The sequence below is a fragment of the Achroia grisella genome, unplaced genomic scaffold, assembly GCF_030625045.1.
Source record: "Achroia grisella isolate CSIRO2021 unplaced genomic scaffold, CSIRO_AGI_Agris_v1 utg546, whole genome shotgun sequence".
NCBI lineage: Eukaryota > Metazoa > Arthropoda > Insecta > Lepidoptera > Pyralidae > Achroia > Achroia grisella.
Genome location: NW_026712931.1, coordinates 1599776 through 1618495, shown reverse-complemented (window position 1 = coordinate 1618495; position 18720 = coordinate 1599776). Strand labels below are relative to the sequence as shown.

General features: G+C 31.0%; 1 protein-coding gene and 1 long non-coding RNA gene across 3 annotated transcripts; both read right to left on the bottom strand.

Annotated features, from left to right (window-relative positions):
- Window positions 1-327: 327 nt before the first annotated feature.
- LOC131848288 (uncharacterized) lies at window positions 328-6976 on the bottom strand. The gene is made up of 3 exons (XR_009357752.1): window positions 6511-6976; window positions 966-1063; window positions 328-770 (listed from the first exon to the last, which is right to left on the bottom strand). It is a non-coding gene; the product is annotated as an uncharacterized LOC131848288 (long non-coding RNA).
- A 6917-nt stretch (window positions 6977-13893) lies between these two features.
- LOC131848019 (WW domain-binding protein 2) lies at window positions 13894-18648 on the bottom strand. Of its 2 annotated transcripts, none has more exons than XM_059197757.1 (7): window positions 18480-18648; window positions 17729-17903; window positions 17328-17487; window positions 16483-16613; window positions 15395-15668; window positions 14993-15075; window positions 13894-14380 (listed from the first exon to the last, which is right to left on the bottom strand). In XM_059197757.1, the coding sequence occupies exons 1-7, from the start codon at window positions 18533-18535 to the stop codon at window positions 14333-14335; spliced, it is 927 nt and encodes a 308-aa protein (XP_059053740.1). In that variant the 5' UTR covers window positions 18536-18648; the 3' UTR covers window positions 13894-14332. The 2 variants fall into 2 exon arrangements, with proteins under 2 accessions (XP_059053740.1, XP_059053741.1); XM_059197758.1 differs by having other exon boundaries at window positions 15539-15668.
- Window positions 18649-18720: the final 72 nt, after the last annotated feature.

Here is an 18720-nt window from a genome sequence, read left to right as displayed (position 1 = left end):
GTCTGCATTTATAAAACTGTTTGAAAAGACAGCTATATTATAAAAAATAAGTAAATTACATTCTTTTCGTCAAGATATATGTATACTATATTTTATAGTAAAAATTTAACTTTAATCCAAATTATCCCATTACTTTTTTTTCCTACCTTACCTTTATTTTAGATTTTCTTAACTTTCATTTTCTTAGCAGAAATGTTTGCATTTAATAAATTAATCTATTCACTTTACATAAAATACAGTCAATTGTGTACATATAAATACAATGGTTTATTTCACTTAATTTTTACAAGCGCATAATAAATGACTTGACTTTTCTATTCAATCACATACCCATTCTATAGTCTCAAAAAATAAATCACTCTCATAAAACTTCATCATGATCGTTTATACTAACTATTTCAGTTTAGGTTATGTTTTGTCTAGGTCACGAAGTTTTAGCCAGAGTTTTTCATAGTCAATCTACAGATTTATTTAATTAATCTTATTCGTAGAAAAAGCTCATTGTATGTATATAGACTTCTTCAGATAAAACTTCAAATAACACACTACTCAACATTTAAGATCTGGTGTTATGTACAAACACAGTAAAAGTCTACTATACATTGACTTGAAAAGCCCTAGGTTAAACTTACTAACAAGCAAGAACAGAATTCCATCTGTCAATGGCAAACCGCACCGTTCCAATTTTTTATTTTTTATTAGCAATTTGGATGATCGTTACATCTGTTCATTAATCGCAGCAACGACATGTATATACTCGTTCTTGTAAACTGTAAAATAAAACGTATACTAAATATTGTGAGATTATTACTAGGTACACTTAAGACCTTATATCTGTATATTGTCGTCTAAAATATCGTCTTCCATAGTAAAATAATAAAACATTTTTCTGTTTCTACTAAAAATGGAACTGTACCATATGGTACTTGTGAAGTATTAATAATAATTAATTCTAGTATACGCACCGGACTAAAGGGTGCTTGCCGAATTTCTGGAGCTTGGAGTCGCACATGTCACCCGACGCTGGCAAAACGCCGCCCGGTAGTTGTGCGCGATCGCCCATCTGAAACACACGACTTGAATTACTACTGACAGAATGACTGCACCTCGCCGCTACACAGGCAAGGCCGATTGATTGCATTCTGTTGCATTACTTTACCCAATCAAATAGAAACTATCGAAAAACATTATATAGGATTCAATTTACAGCATGAGAAAGAGGGTGGTAGAATATTAATAATAATGGCTTTTTTTATTGCAATCATAGATTGTGTTACACAGTTAAGACTCCCGAACTAGTATAAAATTATACTATATCTCAAGTGTCACTGGTATTGTCAGTAATATAAACTAGCGCCTCGTTTCTATCAATAATAAGAATACAATAATATTCCTGTGCAATTCTCACAGAGCATTCTAATCCCAAGCTAAGCAAAGCTTGTATTATGGGTACTAGACAACTCATAGATATCCTTACATATTTTTTTTACAAATACTTACATAATATACATAGAAAACACACAGACCGATACAATCATAGTTATGAATACAAATGTGTGTACTGTGTGAGGAATCGAAACCGTGACCAAATGAGGTAAAGTGGTGTAATAATTCGTTAGACCACCGAGGCCGTCATATCAATGTTTGTCGATCTCCACGCGGTCAGCCCTAGAAAGCATCGTGGGTAATTCCTATATATACAGCAGAATTTCAAGTGCAACACTTGAAATTTTGCTGGATATATTTTCACCTTGGCCTAACCTGATGCTCTATCTATCATCCGCCAGCATATGCCGTCAGTCTATAGCAATATTATTATTTTCTTTAAAGGATAATCAACCTTCATATCTTGAACTATTAGTGACCTATCTATCGTAAGATTAAAAGTTCTGCCTTCTTTGCAATAAAGATTGCTAACAATTATAAGACAGTACGGTCTTATTATTGTTGGTCTAATATAATATCTATAATAAAAAAAATACAAGTAACTGATCAATATTATTTACGTTAAAATGGTTGTTTATTCTATTAATATATAATTCTATTCTTTTCTATTTGTTAGTTTTTGTGTAAACCACACACACAAATAAAGCATACTTTCTTGCTTTTTCTATATGCAATTTTATAGCATTTCTAGATCCTAACAAGAATTATTATTGATTTGAGGTTGGGTGCTATTCGAATGCGTCTTCAGTATCACATTGTAAACACATTTGACTCGCATTTATAGATTTCGAAGAGTTCGATTTGTTCATCCGCTGAAATTAATGGTCTAAACGGTAAAGTACCTACCTGAATTAATATAATTTTTATTGTAATATCTAGCCACAAAATGCTATTAAAAATTGATTAAATAGAGTTTATTTAAATAAAGTTTTGTTTGTTGTTTTGTTAGCCTGTTCAGAAGTATTCATTATCAACGTATGAGATATGTAATACAATAGTCATAAAAGTCCTTAAATTTACATACTTTTAAAAAACTCTAAACAAAATGTATTAAATACACAATTTTATTAAATTTACGCAGGGTTTCGAAGCAATACTAACTTAAAATACTACAAAACGCGGTAGCGTGGAAAGAGGTCACTGGCTTCGATATAATTTAACATAGGGTTGTGTGTTGGCACCTTAATTTAACATGTAATATCCATTAAAGCGTTCCTGTGACCCGTGTAAATTCACACGGCGCATTTAGTTATTATAAAGCGCACCTTTATAATCTACAGCTACCGCGTTACAATTTATTTTTTCACATAACAATGTCATAATTAAACAAAAGATTGCGTGTTTGCCGAAATATTGTGAGCCGCATCTCGCATATAATTAAGAACGTTGCCACGTTACATTTAAATTGTATTAGTCATAATCTTATCAATTAGTATGTAACTATGTTCAACTTTGCTATGTAGTTTAGTATTCTAATTAATCTTTACATAAGTAGTATAAAATCAAGTCGCTTCCGCTGTCTGTTTGTTTAAAGTACATAAAGGATTTTAATGCACTTTTTAGTTATAGATAGAGTGATTCAAGAGGAAGGTTATATGTATAATACTTGAACACCCGTGCAAAGCCGGGGCAAGTAAATAATTAAGTAGCATAGTTTAATTCAACCATTTGACAAGTAGAGTCTGCGATTGCAACAAAACTAATATTAAACTATGAGTGACATTTACCAAGATATATTAGAAAAAACCCCGAATCGAGTAAGCCATTTCTGAGATTAGCGTGCTCAAACGATTGTGCGTTAAATACACAAAATTTCTAACAACTGTTACGTCGATCTATAATATAACGAAAAATCGTTCTTTCGAATATCCGTTATATTTTTGCTATATTTATTTATATTAGGAAGATTAATGGTATAATTTTGCATGTTATGATCATACTAGCTGATCTGAGCAACTTCGGCTGCGTCACACTTACTTAACATTTATCAGTATATTTCGCCCAATTAACATAATATATTTTTAAATTGTAGTGTATGTATAGTGTTATTCTGATATATAAGTTATATTATCGACTGTAAAGATTCATATTTCATTAAAATCCGTTCAGTAGATTTAGCGTGAAAAAGTAACAAACATCCTCTTATACTTTCGCATTTAATATATTAAGATTATTAAGTATATAAAAATAGATGTTTTAATAATATGTGTGTATGTATGTAATATAATTATCAAAACACTAATTCTATGTCTGTATTTTCTTATTATATATGTCCGTATATTAAAAATATAAAAGTACGTTTATTTTTTAATGGCGGGGTCAATCAATTGCCATGGCATGGTAAAAAATTGGCATAGACATTATTTGAGAACTGTTGTACAATAACACAGAGTATTATATTTTATCGTAGTCAATCTATATTATACCGCGAAACGCGGGTAAGACTACTAACTAAAACTATACTACTAGATCTTCATGCTACTTGGTTAATACAGATCTCAGTTTTTTTTTATATACTTAATTGGAATAGCAAACAAGCTGGATGGTACCTTATAGTAGCCGTCGTCTACATACATGGACTACTTAGTACTAATTGTCACTACATCTACTTTTTAAGTTATTTAGTTACTTCATAATCAAAATAGGAAGCATGAGATGCGCTGAAAGTTACTGTGCAGGACTTGTATGTTCTTTAAACCAGCAGTAGTCATGGAGATTGCAAGCGCCGACCAATATTCCGATTGGCAATAAAAGAGATGAACGAAGTAAGTATACGGCCTATCGTATGAGATAAAAAATACTTATAATTTTTACGATGCTATACGCTCTAAGGATAATTTATTTACTATTTTCTCCGGCAAAAAAAGGGGTTATAACAGATTTTAATCCTTTATCTGGTTGGATTTACAGGTGGGTAACTGTATGTACCCCGTCTTAAAAATAAAATGCAACTACTCATAGATTTTATTGACGTCTTTCAGTTATGTTAGACAGGCTTAAATAAAGTGAACCACTAACGAGCAAAGTCATTGTAAATGGAGTCGAGGGTTGTTGATAGAGGGCCGACGCGCGACGTCGGCAGGGGCTCACACCGTACTATACCTAATCCGCCACTCGGGCACGTTACACAACCCCTTGTGCGCGCACGCGGTGCTCCTGAAATTCGATTGTCGAGTACACATACACGCCAAAGTTATTGATATTTTTAGAAGTACCCCTATGCCGCAAACTCAGTAATTCTGCTGTGGATGAATACCTCAGTTTATTAAAACCATGTTCTATATAGATTTTCTGAGAAATTGAGAATGAACAATCTTAGAGGGCCTACAGTTACAATTTTTTTTCAATGAAGACATTTCTAAATTGATATAAAATTTATAAATGTATCTTTATTTTTTTATATAAGAAACATATCAAACTAGAATATTTTATTTAATTTCTAGTAAGATTTCTATCTATATATCAATAGTTAGTGAAATTTGTAATATAACACCAGATTTAATAAATGATAAAAAATGTACCAATTAAAGTTTTTTATATGTCCTATATCTTGTCATACAGGTCCATTATTAGGTTTTCCTTATAATTTTGACTCCTGTGATTAATAGAATATTATTTTTGGAAATTAACATAGAAGTAGTGTTATATAAAATAAACTATAGGAGCTTTGCATTAAATAATTACAGATTATAATTTAATAAACATTTAAATAAATATAAAAAGATGAAATAATTACATATATGCACAAGTTGAGTTTCATATGAAAAAAAGTGTACAAGTAATATTTTAAGTTACAGCAAATTTATTTAATCAAGATAAAACTGAGCAATACTGTCTTGGGGCAGAATTCCTTGTATTATATTTATTTTATGTAAGACAAATGTATATACTTAAGACAAATTATAAAAAATTACATATATCATGATAATTGACTAAATAGGCAAAATATTATTTATATAAATCTTACAGTACATGTATAAGTTTATTTAATATAGTACATTATTAATTATCATAAGACTTTCAACAATTAAAATAGATTTATTACACAATATTGTGATCTTAGTATTACTCTATAGACCATAAAAATTAGAGTGGTTATTATAATTTCTGATTCTAACGAACCCTCAATAAAAATACTACTGGTATTATTTTGTTTTTCTGCAAATACAAAATTATATAATTTCCCACCTGAAAGTTAAGGTGAAGAAATATATTTAAAATTCACTGCCAATAAACTTAAGTTTCAATCAATATTAGTCTTTTTATAATAGACATTGGAATAGTACTTTCACCTACACTAATAGTTCACATGTACATATTTTATCTATTTTCACTGTGAATAAAGAACCACAAATTAATAATTTAGGTAATGAATCTCTAAGGTTTGAAAATTATGTTTGACTTGTAATCAGATTTGCTAAAAGTAGATTCAGGCATCAGGCAGCCGATACTTGTTTTTAGTTTTTTATTTAAACATAGTAAATTTCAGGAAGATAAATTATTATTACTATTAAAAAACTAAAAAGTTCCCAAATTATATAACAATGAGAAGAAAGGAGAATGTAGACACTATTTAGCAACAAAAATATCATTTATTTAATGTTTTTATTTATTTCAAAAAGTGACTTCCATTTACCTCTTGTCAATCTGTAAACATAACTTGATAATCAGTAGTTAAGAATTTATACATATATTTATGGATTGCTGTTTATCTTTTATTAATTATATATGTTTTATTCTAGATGTTCAAATTTCCACCGATAGTCAAGCACGGCATGACATGGTAGATGGTAATTTAATTGTATATCTCAGAACTGCCTTTCTATTGTATCCTGAAGATAACCCAAGATATTGTCCCATTCAACTTATAACTATAAAAGCGACCACCTCTGGTAGGTAGACGATATTTTTGTTTGGGTTTCTTCAGAGGCCACACACGAAGTTCATACTTTCGTCAATAATAACGGTACTTCAACCCAATAAGAATTTTCAGAACTAAAATTATACAATTAACAGTAAATTATACCTGAGTAAGCAATATACATTTATGAAGCTAACACTGACCTTACAACAGCGTCACGTTTTCTCCAGCTTGGTGTAATCCGGTTTGCCACATCAATGCAAACTCATATCACATAATAAATAACCACAGTTGCACTATTACAGTTGATATTTTTTACTATTCACTTCTAGACAACACGCCCATGATTAGCGTACACAAACAACATTAGAAAGCTAAGTTTCTATGTAGATACATGAAATAAACGTCAATACCCGGGACGCAATCAGCCACCATCAAAAGTGTAATATCATAAACAACTGAAATTTGAGATTGTAGACATGGATAATTTCAGACTATAGCATGTGCGTATCATCGAACAAATATAATAGTGTGTAATACAGGACACTTCATTCAAGAATAAAGTAAAATCACTTATTTTCTTTTTCGTAGTGCTAGTAAACTGTAAATCGGTAGGTATGGCATGTAGGTGATTTGATAATTCTTCGCCACTTGATTCGATCCAGTCAATTCCAGTCACTACAACCACAGATATAGAAGAGTGTGACTACCATTATCCCACAGATTAAATTATTTACAAATACTCAAAGAACTGTGCTATCCTTACGACTAAATAATTGAAGGGATATTTAAAATAATTTGAACCTTATGTGTAATATTAATAAAATACAATTTTATTCTGTTCATGAATTAGTAAAACAAGGTTATTTTATGAAACATGGCGGTAAATCATTCCATCCCTTTCGCACATTTCGCCAATCTATCATATGGCTTCATTAAATTACTGTTTGTAATTGTATTTTATATATGAGTGTATACAAAATATAATATAAATTCAATAAGCCTAAACCATGCTTCTGATTCCTATTAGTCATCGAAGCATTCTGTCACATCAGTTCGTTTTTTTATTGTACTTCTAATTATTCAGAGCTTCCTGTATATATTAATCATTATTTAGTACAAATTTTATTAACTATATATATGTGCGTGGTTGTGAGCTACAAAACATAAAAAAATTAGCAAACATTTTACAATAATTTAGGACCTGCTGATTAAGAAACAACATATTCTTACTGACGAGTATTAAAATAAAAATAAAAACATTAAATACAACTGAATAGGATATATTTTTCTTAAATTGCTCCAACTAAAGAGGTTTTCTGTACCTACAAAATAACACAACATTTCCCTTGTTTTCTCCAGCGTGATTCCATGGAACGTGTTTTATACGCTTTGTGTATGCGTTTTCTGTGCGATTTAAAACCTCTTTTGTTAGAGAATCTCGAATCTTTAGATTGCACCCTGGCACATTCGCAAGGAGAGCCGGCACGGGTGACGGTATCCATCGCACTGGGGCATTTTATTTTGCTCTTAACACATCTACGGTAACATTTGTCTGGTTGAGGACATGGTGCTGGTCGTGGTCTGTGTTTGTGAGCACTGCATGTTGGTGCGGATACACACGGCTTTAAACTCTTGGTAGAATAAACGGCTGAAACATCATCATCATTATCATCACTAGATAGTATTAAAATAAAGACGCTGTCGCAGTCTGTCCCTATGCATATTTAAATCTTCAAAACTACGACACAGATTTTGAAGAGGTTTTTTTAATAAGTAGATAGAGTGATTGAAGAGGAAGGTTTATATATAATATTACATGTACACCCGTACGAAGCCGGGGCGGGTAGCTAGTACCTAATTTAATCAAATAATATTCAGTAATGTACACTCTGTTGAAGAAATAGATATTAAAAGCTTTTTGTATTTTTAAATTTAAAAACATGATAATTTCTGACCACATCTTGGGAAAGATAAATAATTATTAACAATAAAAAATATAATGCGAGAAACAACTGCAGGACACAGAACGCTTACTATCAAACGATCGTATTGTACCAATAAAGTTTCACAAACGGGCACAATAGTTTCGGCCATCACACTTACATACATACCAACTTGCAAAATAAGAATTATTAGCTGAAAAGTAGCTGATAAAAAGGGAGATATTTTTTCTAATTTCTATGAATATGTAAAACAATATTATGAGATCAATGTTACGGCTACGGCCACCCGGTAGGTATATTAATACGAGTATCTATATATTAACTGAACAACAAAACAAATTAGGTAGATTATCATTTTTATATAATTATAACAAAGTGTAAAGTTATTCATACATCAGAATAAGTTTTTATATGTAATTGTGTGTGATGGAATTTGTTTATTTCTAACTAGAAATTTATTATTTTTATTTTAATAACAGTCTTATTATCTGTAGGTAAACAATGAAAATATTATTTCCAACCATTTATAATTACAGTGTTGTGTAGCAGAACTCTAATTTAGTAAGCGCTTGTAGTTTATAATTTCAAAGTATTTCGCAGCATTTTCTTCTTTTGAGACGTCCTCTGTGACCTTTACCCGCACAGCAACTACTTTCCGACCTCGGGTTTCCCTTCTTCCTTGTATATTTTAAATAGGTATTGCTTCCAGTTAATCTATCTTGTTTTCTCATTTGTGATTCCTTTGATTTCCGTTTTAGAAATTTTTCAACTGATGACACATTCCTGGGGTTTGAAATAGACCTAATGAATTTACCACAACTCGAACACTTTGATTTAGATCTCGTCGCCATAATTGAAACTGCGCTTTGACATGGCTTTATGCCTTTTGAAATAGTTCTTTTCAAACATTTTTCCGGATTTTTACAAGGTGGGGGTGTCGGGTGACAACGAACCGGAGTGCATGAAGCTTGCGGTGTACACGGTGGATGTATAGATGGGGCCATTGTTACGATTATGACTCTGCAACATTAACAAGCAGACAGGTATTATTGTGTCATTGATTACAAAAAAATAGTTATTTCGCTTTACATTTATAGCAAAACTACTAATATAAAAGCATTAACACACAATAGAAGCCAGCTACATTAAACAATTTTAACTGCCACTCACCCTCTACTATTACGTTGTAATTATAAAAGCACAGAAATTGAACGTAGACATCATTATTACAATTATATATGGTAGAATAGAACATTAGCGAACAGTAGCGAAAAAGTAGTATAATGTCGCGTGTGATTGTTGATGTCAGTCGGAAACAGACTGAAGGTAGGCAGTACTCACAGTATTTGCTCATGTTATATTGGTAGACACTTCTGGTGCTATAGGTACGCAGAATCTGCACCGGCTTCAAACTTTTACACTAAAGTAAGAAAAAAATAATTTAAAACATTTCTGTCGAGTTATGTGGTGAAACAATTTTTTTTTTGCAATAGATGACGATAGAATCATGCACCATTTCAATTACTAGTAACGGCGCCAATAATCTCCATTACTAACAATTTCTTCCACTCTGGTGAACTAATGCTGGATTTAGATAGTAAAGAAAAAATAAATAAGAAAGAGAATTTGTTTGTTACTTTTCGGTGGGTTAAGAGCACAATTTAATTCGTGATATGCAGCGTACCTATCTACTGCTAGCTATTGTATTATTAGATAGGGAAGAACAAAGACCTACCCATCGTGGGTAATTCCTACACTAATTCCCCGCCAACACTGGCAAGTACACATTAATCTATACCGTTAACGTAGACTGGTGCACCATTTGATAAAGGAGGAACGGGATTGTTAATAGTGTGGCCTGTTGGCTTAATTGGTAGCAATATACCATGACACTCCAAATATAACAAACACCAAAAGGAACCGCGTGGAGGTCAGGTTCCTACAAGGAGTTTGTTACGGTGCACTAACTTACCTGTCCTCATGATCATCTTATCACCCTCCACTAGTACTCGCCAGCATAAACCGTTAGCGCAGACGGATGCATCATTCCATTATCATCAATTAAAAAACCATTCGATATTCATCCATAAATAAAAATTTTGATACCTCCTTAATAATTAGATATTGAAATAAAAAAATACACAATTACGCAGACAACTTTGTACAAAAGTTCAATGCCTGATAATAATAGAGAAACGTACATAATTAAGGATATAGGTAGGCACTTATGCATAGGTATAAAGATTACAGTTTACAGAGACAGATGACAGAACCAGTACCTATGTTTCATTAATGTAATTGAACTTTTGTATGCAGTTGCATTTACTTTTACGAGTAGATAGGACGAGTGGCAGCTTATTTTATTAGTGGCTGGTTTCTAAGACCATTATAAGCAGGTTTCTTTGTACAAAGCTGTCAATAGCTATGTCTACCTATTGTTTAAAAATTTAAGCTTACCCATAATATTTCTAATGCCAAATGTAATGGATGCTGGTAATAATAAACGAACCGTTACTGTTTCATTTCGATATTTTTTTTTATTGAGTTTTGTACACTAACATACAGATTTTACACATTTCGATTTTCTAATTTCAACGTTGACGTTTATCTTATTCTTCTTTAAGTGACGTTGTTTCTTAAATAAGCCACGCAAATAGTCTATATGGGAGAGAGCATTGAGTAATTGTAACTAAATATTCGTCAAATTTTTCCGCAAATACCTACTGCCTACTTTTTCATTCTTGTAGCTCTAGTGGGTACGACAAATACATCTTTCTATATAAAGATGATAGAAATATGACAAAAACTGTCCCTAAACAACATTAAACAGAATAATCGATAGCGAAGAGATCTTTTAGAGATTACCAATTTATAGGTACGTAATCAGCCAGCCAGGCACTATTGCCTCAGAATGTTCGGTAAATACAACACCTAACTATTACCAATGGCCATCCGCCGCTACTCACATATATTGCGATAAATGAACGCAAGAACGCACTTGTCACAATTTTACAAAAAACTTTACTGATATCGAAACGAGCATTTCAATTTTTACCTACATATTTGTATAGTAGGTATATAATAAGTTCTGCATTATGTTTCTATTCTTCTAGAATTTCATTCGAAAAATCAATGCAAACCAATATTTTTAGATGCAGAAATTATAGTATTACAATTTAGTACGGAGTAAAATATTCTTCTTAATATAATATTATTTTTGTAAGGATATACGAGTAATGTCAGATTATGACTATGATATCGGAGTCAATTACTTATGAATAACAACAAATTATATGCAACATAGATAAGCCATTTATTGACATAACGATAACACTAGTAACACTTGCAATAAATAAAAAAATCACATAACATATATGACTATACAACTAAATTTTGAATAAAATATTTATTTAACAAAGATGGTTCAAGTCACAATAACTAAATACTAATAAAATTCAAAATATTACATGTGATAAATATACAACAAACTCGTACAGAATTAACGCAATCCCTGAATCAGATACCAAAGCCATATCACCCATTTTTAATATACTACAGTTTTTAAAAATATATTGTGTAATTGGGTCACAGGAATAGTGGAAAAACATGTTTTACCATAACCTAGTTACGATTAACAGCATGTATTAGTTGTCCTTTACATTAGAAACGAAATAACGTAAAAAATATAATTAATTATTCTAAAATGATATTTACGTGATTAGCGTACAATATTTTCTAATTGGGTATAGAAGGAATATCGGTAATTCTGTAACATGTTGTACATGTCTATTAAAAATATACTCTGTAATGGACCAAATTGTACATAGATTAAATACATTCGGTACAATAATGGTAATAATTTTCAAAAATAAAATAAACATACATAACCGCAATCCCAAAGGTATTCAATTTATTGTGTAGAGCAAGCCACGCAAGCCACAATGTTATACTGAATGTTAACATTTTTAAATTAATAAGAAATTTATCATCGTTAGAATGTCCAACAACTGCCTAAATTCTCTAAGATGAATAATTTATCGATCTCTATACAAGCCAATTTTATTGTCTCTGTAATAATTTAACATTTTATAAAGTCACAACTGTATTTGTATTTTATACAATATTTGTAGGTACGAGCTTTAACCGCGTTTATTTAAATCTCTTAACAAAATAACCACAGCATATTTATATATGCTGTGGTTATTTTGTTAAGAGATTTATTTAATTTTAATGATATAATACTTATGTATTATATCATTAAAATTACTCTACAGTTACTACTAAATCCAATAAGTAAGCAAATATACAATACTGCGGTAATTGTTTACCAAGGTAGTTCTAAGTTAATTTAAACCTTTAATAGTAGTTTAAATTATTATAGACCCATATTTTGTAATATTTAACCGACATAACCATATTCTTTGTTCAATAACATAATTAATCCATTTATATTTTTAATTTTATTTAACATACATAAATAAATGTTTCAATGATAATGCAAATTATATCTATTTTAAACATCATATTTGTTATTTAAATAATATATTACACCATGCAAACGTGATGCTAAGTTGTAGGCTGCAAACATAATTTACTTCGCATACGAATTACAAAGATTTTTTAAATTTATACTTTGTATTTTATACACTTACAATTTATAGCTTAAATTTCGTATTATTATGTCAGTCCTTTTACAGTAGGCAACACCATTTTCCATAATAATAATTGTGATTAATAGTACTAAACAATTATAAATTCAGCAGATGATATTATTAAACATCTCATGGAATGTTATTTGCAAGAATGAAGTTTCCATTGAAAAAATTGCCACTAGAGATTTGGGACTAGGATTTGTCAAATGTATTCTGTTTCTTTAAATCAGTTTATATCATTATTTTAATACTAAAAATTTCAGTGTGGAGATGCAAGTACACTGTTACAGAGTAAACTTTGACTTTAGATACTCTCAAACCAGATTTATACATTTGACTACCGTAAATAGACTACTAAAACCATAATAATCAATAGAACAAATAATTTAAACAATATTAAGGTGACCAACTATACTCATTTACTGAGTTTTGTACTCTTTTTTCGCAAACATGTACTCTGAAAGCACTCAATTGTATAATTTTATACTCATTTGAAGTAAAAGTAAATTTATGTTTAAATGAAGAAATATTTAAGAAATGGAATGATGAGAAAATAGAACTTGACTAAAGACGGGTAGAAATCTGTCGGCATTTTAGAGTAGAATATTGGCATTTAAAAGTAAATTTTAATATAAATTTCCTTATGTTGTCCAGGCACTAATGCTGTTGTTGAATTTTCACTAGGGAATGATTATTGTATTTGATTAGTGAGAAGTCGCAACTTTCTGTAAAAACATTATTTGCCGTCTTAACAGTCAAATTTAATATGCAAAATGAAATTTGTTCGGATGTGGCTACATTATTAGACAAATATCCTCATTTATCAAAAAAATTCCACTCCGAAGACAAATCTGTTTTTAGAAGAAAATAAAGTTTTTATTGTTATTTCTTCTTTTCTTTTCACCTATGAAATACTTGCAAAGTGTACTATTTTTGAACAAAAAACAGTTGGTCACCTTAACAATATAGATAATTAATTTTCTGTCTCTTAATGTAATATACACTGTAATATGATAAAATATATAGCATAGTGTATATCGAATTAGCAAATCAGTTCCATTCTTCTATAGTGAAGCAAAAACTACATACAAGAATATAAATAGGCAAAAGCGATATATAGCAATTGTCAGTTTTTTTGAGGCGCAATTTCCAAAATACGGTCATTCAAATTTCAGCGTGGTCTGGATTTTGAAAATCATCGTACTTTGGAGGGGCAGAAACCTTTGCTTTTATATCAGTGTTCTTACGGCAGTAAAATGTATAGTCTCTACTGTATTCCTAGTGGAGCTTATAATGGAAGTTCCTAATGAGAAATCATATTTTAACCGTGAAATAATTGTGTATGTATAAACATTGGAATAAAAAATAACTCTAGACACTTTGATTAGTATCTTTTTTCGAAGCCATGTGAAAATGAGGACAGTGCATTAGTTTTCTTTCTTTGATGTCGACTCCTGATAAGTTGGTGGTTGATCCTGTGAAATCACATTTTGAAAATAAATAAATACTCTACGCGTTTAATAAGGTAGTGAACAAAAGTAAGACAGAACATAGCACAGTGTCCTTTGTTATATAATCGGAATGGGAAACAAGCTGGCCTACCTGATAGTAAGCAGTAACCATTGACTATATACTTGAACAGCATTAAAAAAAGTCATATTGGCAGTTATCACCCGCGATACCCTTACAGAGGTCTAAGATGTCTTGTATTTTATCCTGTAATTTCTCTGACTGGCGGCTGAAGTAGGAGAAAGGTTCTCTTTAAAGTAGTAGACTTTAGCTGCAAGTTTCTTTTGTTTATTACAATGTATTTTTTTTAGGAATTACTAGAAATCATCGACTGACTATTCTTTGTCTTTTTCTCTTTTTGGAAATTCCAAAACATTAGGATCGTTTATAGATAAGTAGAAATTAGATATTAGCGTTATCTTTGACAGACTCTAAAAGATAATAAAAATCAGATACGCGAACTCTCCCTATCAATATTTTTGTACCTTTTAAAGGATTCCGTACAATAAAAGTAATTTGCAAAAATATTCTACTCCAAAGATGTCCTATTTTATATCTAAGATACATATTGTACTTACATTATAAGGTGGTGGAACATAAGCAGTTTGTGGCCTGTTGGGGTCGTAATAAGCGCTCTGGGCTGCCTCCGCCGCTTTAGCATCTGGAAACATCAAGTAATCTACTGCAACTATCTGCAAAATACTTTATATATACAACGAAATCCTAAAGGCAACTGATTCTATTTCTCTAATTAACTAATTTCTAGCTACATATATAACATAGCTTATATAACACGCTATAACACTATAAAATAAATAAAGCTAAATTACATATAAGGCTACTCACACAGGAGCCTCGGCATGAACTGTTTTGAAGTATGAAATTTTTTGCATCAAATTGGGTATTAGTATCAAATTTCAAATACCACATTATATATTGGTATAGAATTTAGAATTTAAATGAGTTATGCTTGTTCTCACCGCTTGCAGACATGCCGGCCGTGGCTCCTGGTACTGAAAACCCGCCCGGATAACCGGGCGGCATCGACGGATTACCCGGGTAACCTGGCGGCATCGAGGCGTTACCCGGGTAACCTGGAGGTGCGTTAGGAGCGTAGCCCCCACCTGCCGTTGAGGGTGATGGGCCGCCCGAGAAACCAGCACCTGGGGGATAGTTCACGCCGGATACGCCCGGGTATGGTGGAGGGTTGTCCGACACAAACACCGAATTTGGTGGCGGTTGGTTGGGGAATGCCTGTAAAATTAAATTTTAGTATACTTTATTCTAGATTGTGATATTCTGTGTACCGTTCTTCTATTCACATTGTGCACGACGGCCATATTGCATATTAAGTCTATAAAAAATAATGACTATTAAGAGAACATGCTCAAATGCATAAAAGTATATAACATTATATACATATTCATTACAGCTTTTAAATCAATAAAATGTTTTAACAATATATTTTATATTTTAACAAGGTCACAATTTGAATCCTCTTACTGGGTGAACTTAATATCATCCACATAATTTGTAATATTACATTAAGATGTATTTGATTAGTACTATAATTCAAAATTATATTTTGTAATGATTACAAATTAACAAAATGTAACAGACAGTAAATGCAAAAAATAATTCAATAACCAGTGCTCTCTTGACTTTAAATGAGAAAGCTGAAAAAATATTATTACTCTGTAGCCTAAATTTGTATGATGAATATTATTTTCTGTATTACACCTTGTACCATTAAACACTACATGAAATTGTGAACATATTATATACAACTATGAAGTGGTTATTGCTGTATTACCTACATACATTAATATTTTATAATTGAATAATGAAATCTGATAAAGTTTATTAATAATAATAAAGCTGTTAGGAATGGTGAACTTTCTTTAGTAATTGAAAGGTAACCTACTTTAATATCCTTTATTTCAAACCCTACCTACACTGATAATTTTAAGAGGAATTCATTATTCATTCAGGACAAGACAATTGCTAGTATCCTATAAAATAACTATAACTCTTTATATTTAATGGGTAGTACTATTATAATACTAACACTGTATGGTGGTACCCATCCGTAGTAGCCCTGAGGTGGTGGAGCATAGGCAGGAGGTGGCGCAGCATACCACGGGCCTGTCGGTGGCGAGTAAGGCGGCGGTGTCGCGCCAGGCGCCAAGTGTCTCGAAGCTGTGTTACAATATTTATTATCTACTCATATTTTTACTACTTATACAAGATTTAGTTATCCTTCGGTATTATTATTATTCCTTGTGATAGGTGTCACACTACATACACTTTCATACATTTGATTATAACTGGGCTTATCTATACCTATTATAAAACTAAGCTCCCACATGTCTGTCCATATGTTTCTGATAACATCAAAAATTACTAAACAGATTTTCATGTGGTATTCCTATGAACAGAGTATTTCCTGGTAAATTTAGGTGTTCACATTTTGCGTAAATTAACTGAATTACCAGAATTGGCGGGACCAACATGGAGAAGGAAGGCATTGGACAGAGGAGCCTGGAGTCTTTTGGAGGAGACCTATGTCTTGGGACAAGCTGATGATTGTCAGCACAAAGGCTATAAGTGATAAAAATAAATAAACTGAATTACTGCTATAGTCGCTAGTAGAATATATATTGAGAATTAAACTGATTAAGGATATTGATTTTTTAAAAAGCAAGTTTTGGTTAAATCTGTACTATTAATATCACCTAAAACATGCAAAAATCATGATTAGTTATTATTTTTTATGATTTTAAAATGCCCCTTATATTATTACTGCATAAATAAATGAAAAATAGTTATTTTTTTTATTGTTATTATCAGAAAAGTAGCAGATTATAAGATGATGATTCATAACAGTTATTATAGTATTATTCCAGAACTTACCAAGATGGGCTGCTTTCAGCATGGCCTGGCCGAATTCAATAGCTCCACCTGATTTGAATGTCAGTTTAAATTTCACTTCACCAATAAAATTACCATTCGCTTGGGCTCGCACTTTTCCTTTAATATAATTTGCTGAAAACATAGGCTGTTCAACTGTTACCTGGAAACATAAATAGAGTGAAAATATATGCCTACAATAATAACAAAAACTCCAATCAACTCTTGTAAATAATTTTTTATAAATAATTTAAGTACTTAATCATTGTATTTTAAGTCCAATAATTATGATCAATAATTTTAGATGTTAATAAAAATAAATGAGTAAATTAAAACAAAGGATACTTATTAATAAACTAGTAAAAATCAAATGAACTACAAAAATAATATAATAGCTTACTTACATCTTGCAAAGCAATAAATGGAAAACTGAATGACCTCATGGGATCTGTGTTTGCCTTGGAATTGTAGATCATTCTGTGAGTGGTAAGATACATGCGACCATTCTTAACACCCTTGAATTCAGCTGTATCATTACCATAAAACTCCACTGTCACATTGTCAGAAAAGAGTATAATACTGTAAAAAATTAATTAAAAGTGGCTCAGTAAAGACATATTGTAAAATTATAGAGAAGAAAAACATTTTTTATACATATATAAGCATTAGATTGGAACTGTTCCTACAACTTTTTTGTTTATCCAGAATCACAATCAGTACTATAATTTTGGATTGTTTGATAGATAAACAGGTAAATAATCAGTAGTGCCCTGTAATTTGAGCTTGTACTAACACAATTTTATTGATGTTATACTATAGAAATGTTTTTCGAGCAAATTAAATGGGGAATCTAATATCATCTTGACTTTGCTATGTTTTTAGCATGGTTTATCTACTAAATTTGGATACTACTGTGGCTATACTCATTTGTTATTCTGATTCTGCAGACAAATTTCAGAGTTGCGCATATTAATAAATTTAATCATAATTGTTCCAATACAGCTTATAAATTCAAATTTTACCACATGTGCTTATTATTTCCTGCATTGCATTAAGAAATTGTCATAATAAGAATACTGTATTTCTAAAATATCACGTAAATTAATCATTATGATATGGAAGTTTGTGGAGTGTTCTTTATCGTCAATGACTCACCCTTCTCCGGCGTGTATCAAAACACCGTGATCAGCGTGAGCTGTATTAAGTGACATGATTAAGTTAAAACCTGTCTCCAAAAATGAAACAATCGATTAAATACCAGTATACAAAAAACAACGTTACAATTAAATGTTGAAAAACTAGTATTCACTTTTGTCTTTATGTATGAACACTAAAAACAAATATAAAATTTAATCAACTAAGCGTCATGCGTATGACTGACATTAAATTGACATAA

What these genes read in the sequence shown, in the direction of transcription:
- LOC131848019 (XM_059197757.1), bottom strand. Translation starts at nt 18,535, where the DNA reads ATGTCACTTAATACAGCTCACGCTGATCACGGTGTTTTGATACACGCC. An exon ending in CATTTATTGCTTTGCAAGAT is followed by an intron (nt 17,488 to 17,728) that starts GTAAGTAAGCTA and finishes TTATGTTTCCAG; the next exon opens with GTAACAGTTGAACAGCCTAT. An exon ending in GCTGAAAGCAGCCCATCTTG is followed by an intron (nt 16,614 to 17,327) that starts GTAAGTTCTGGA and finishes ATTGTAACACAG; the next exon opens with CTTCGAGACACTTGGCGCCT.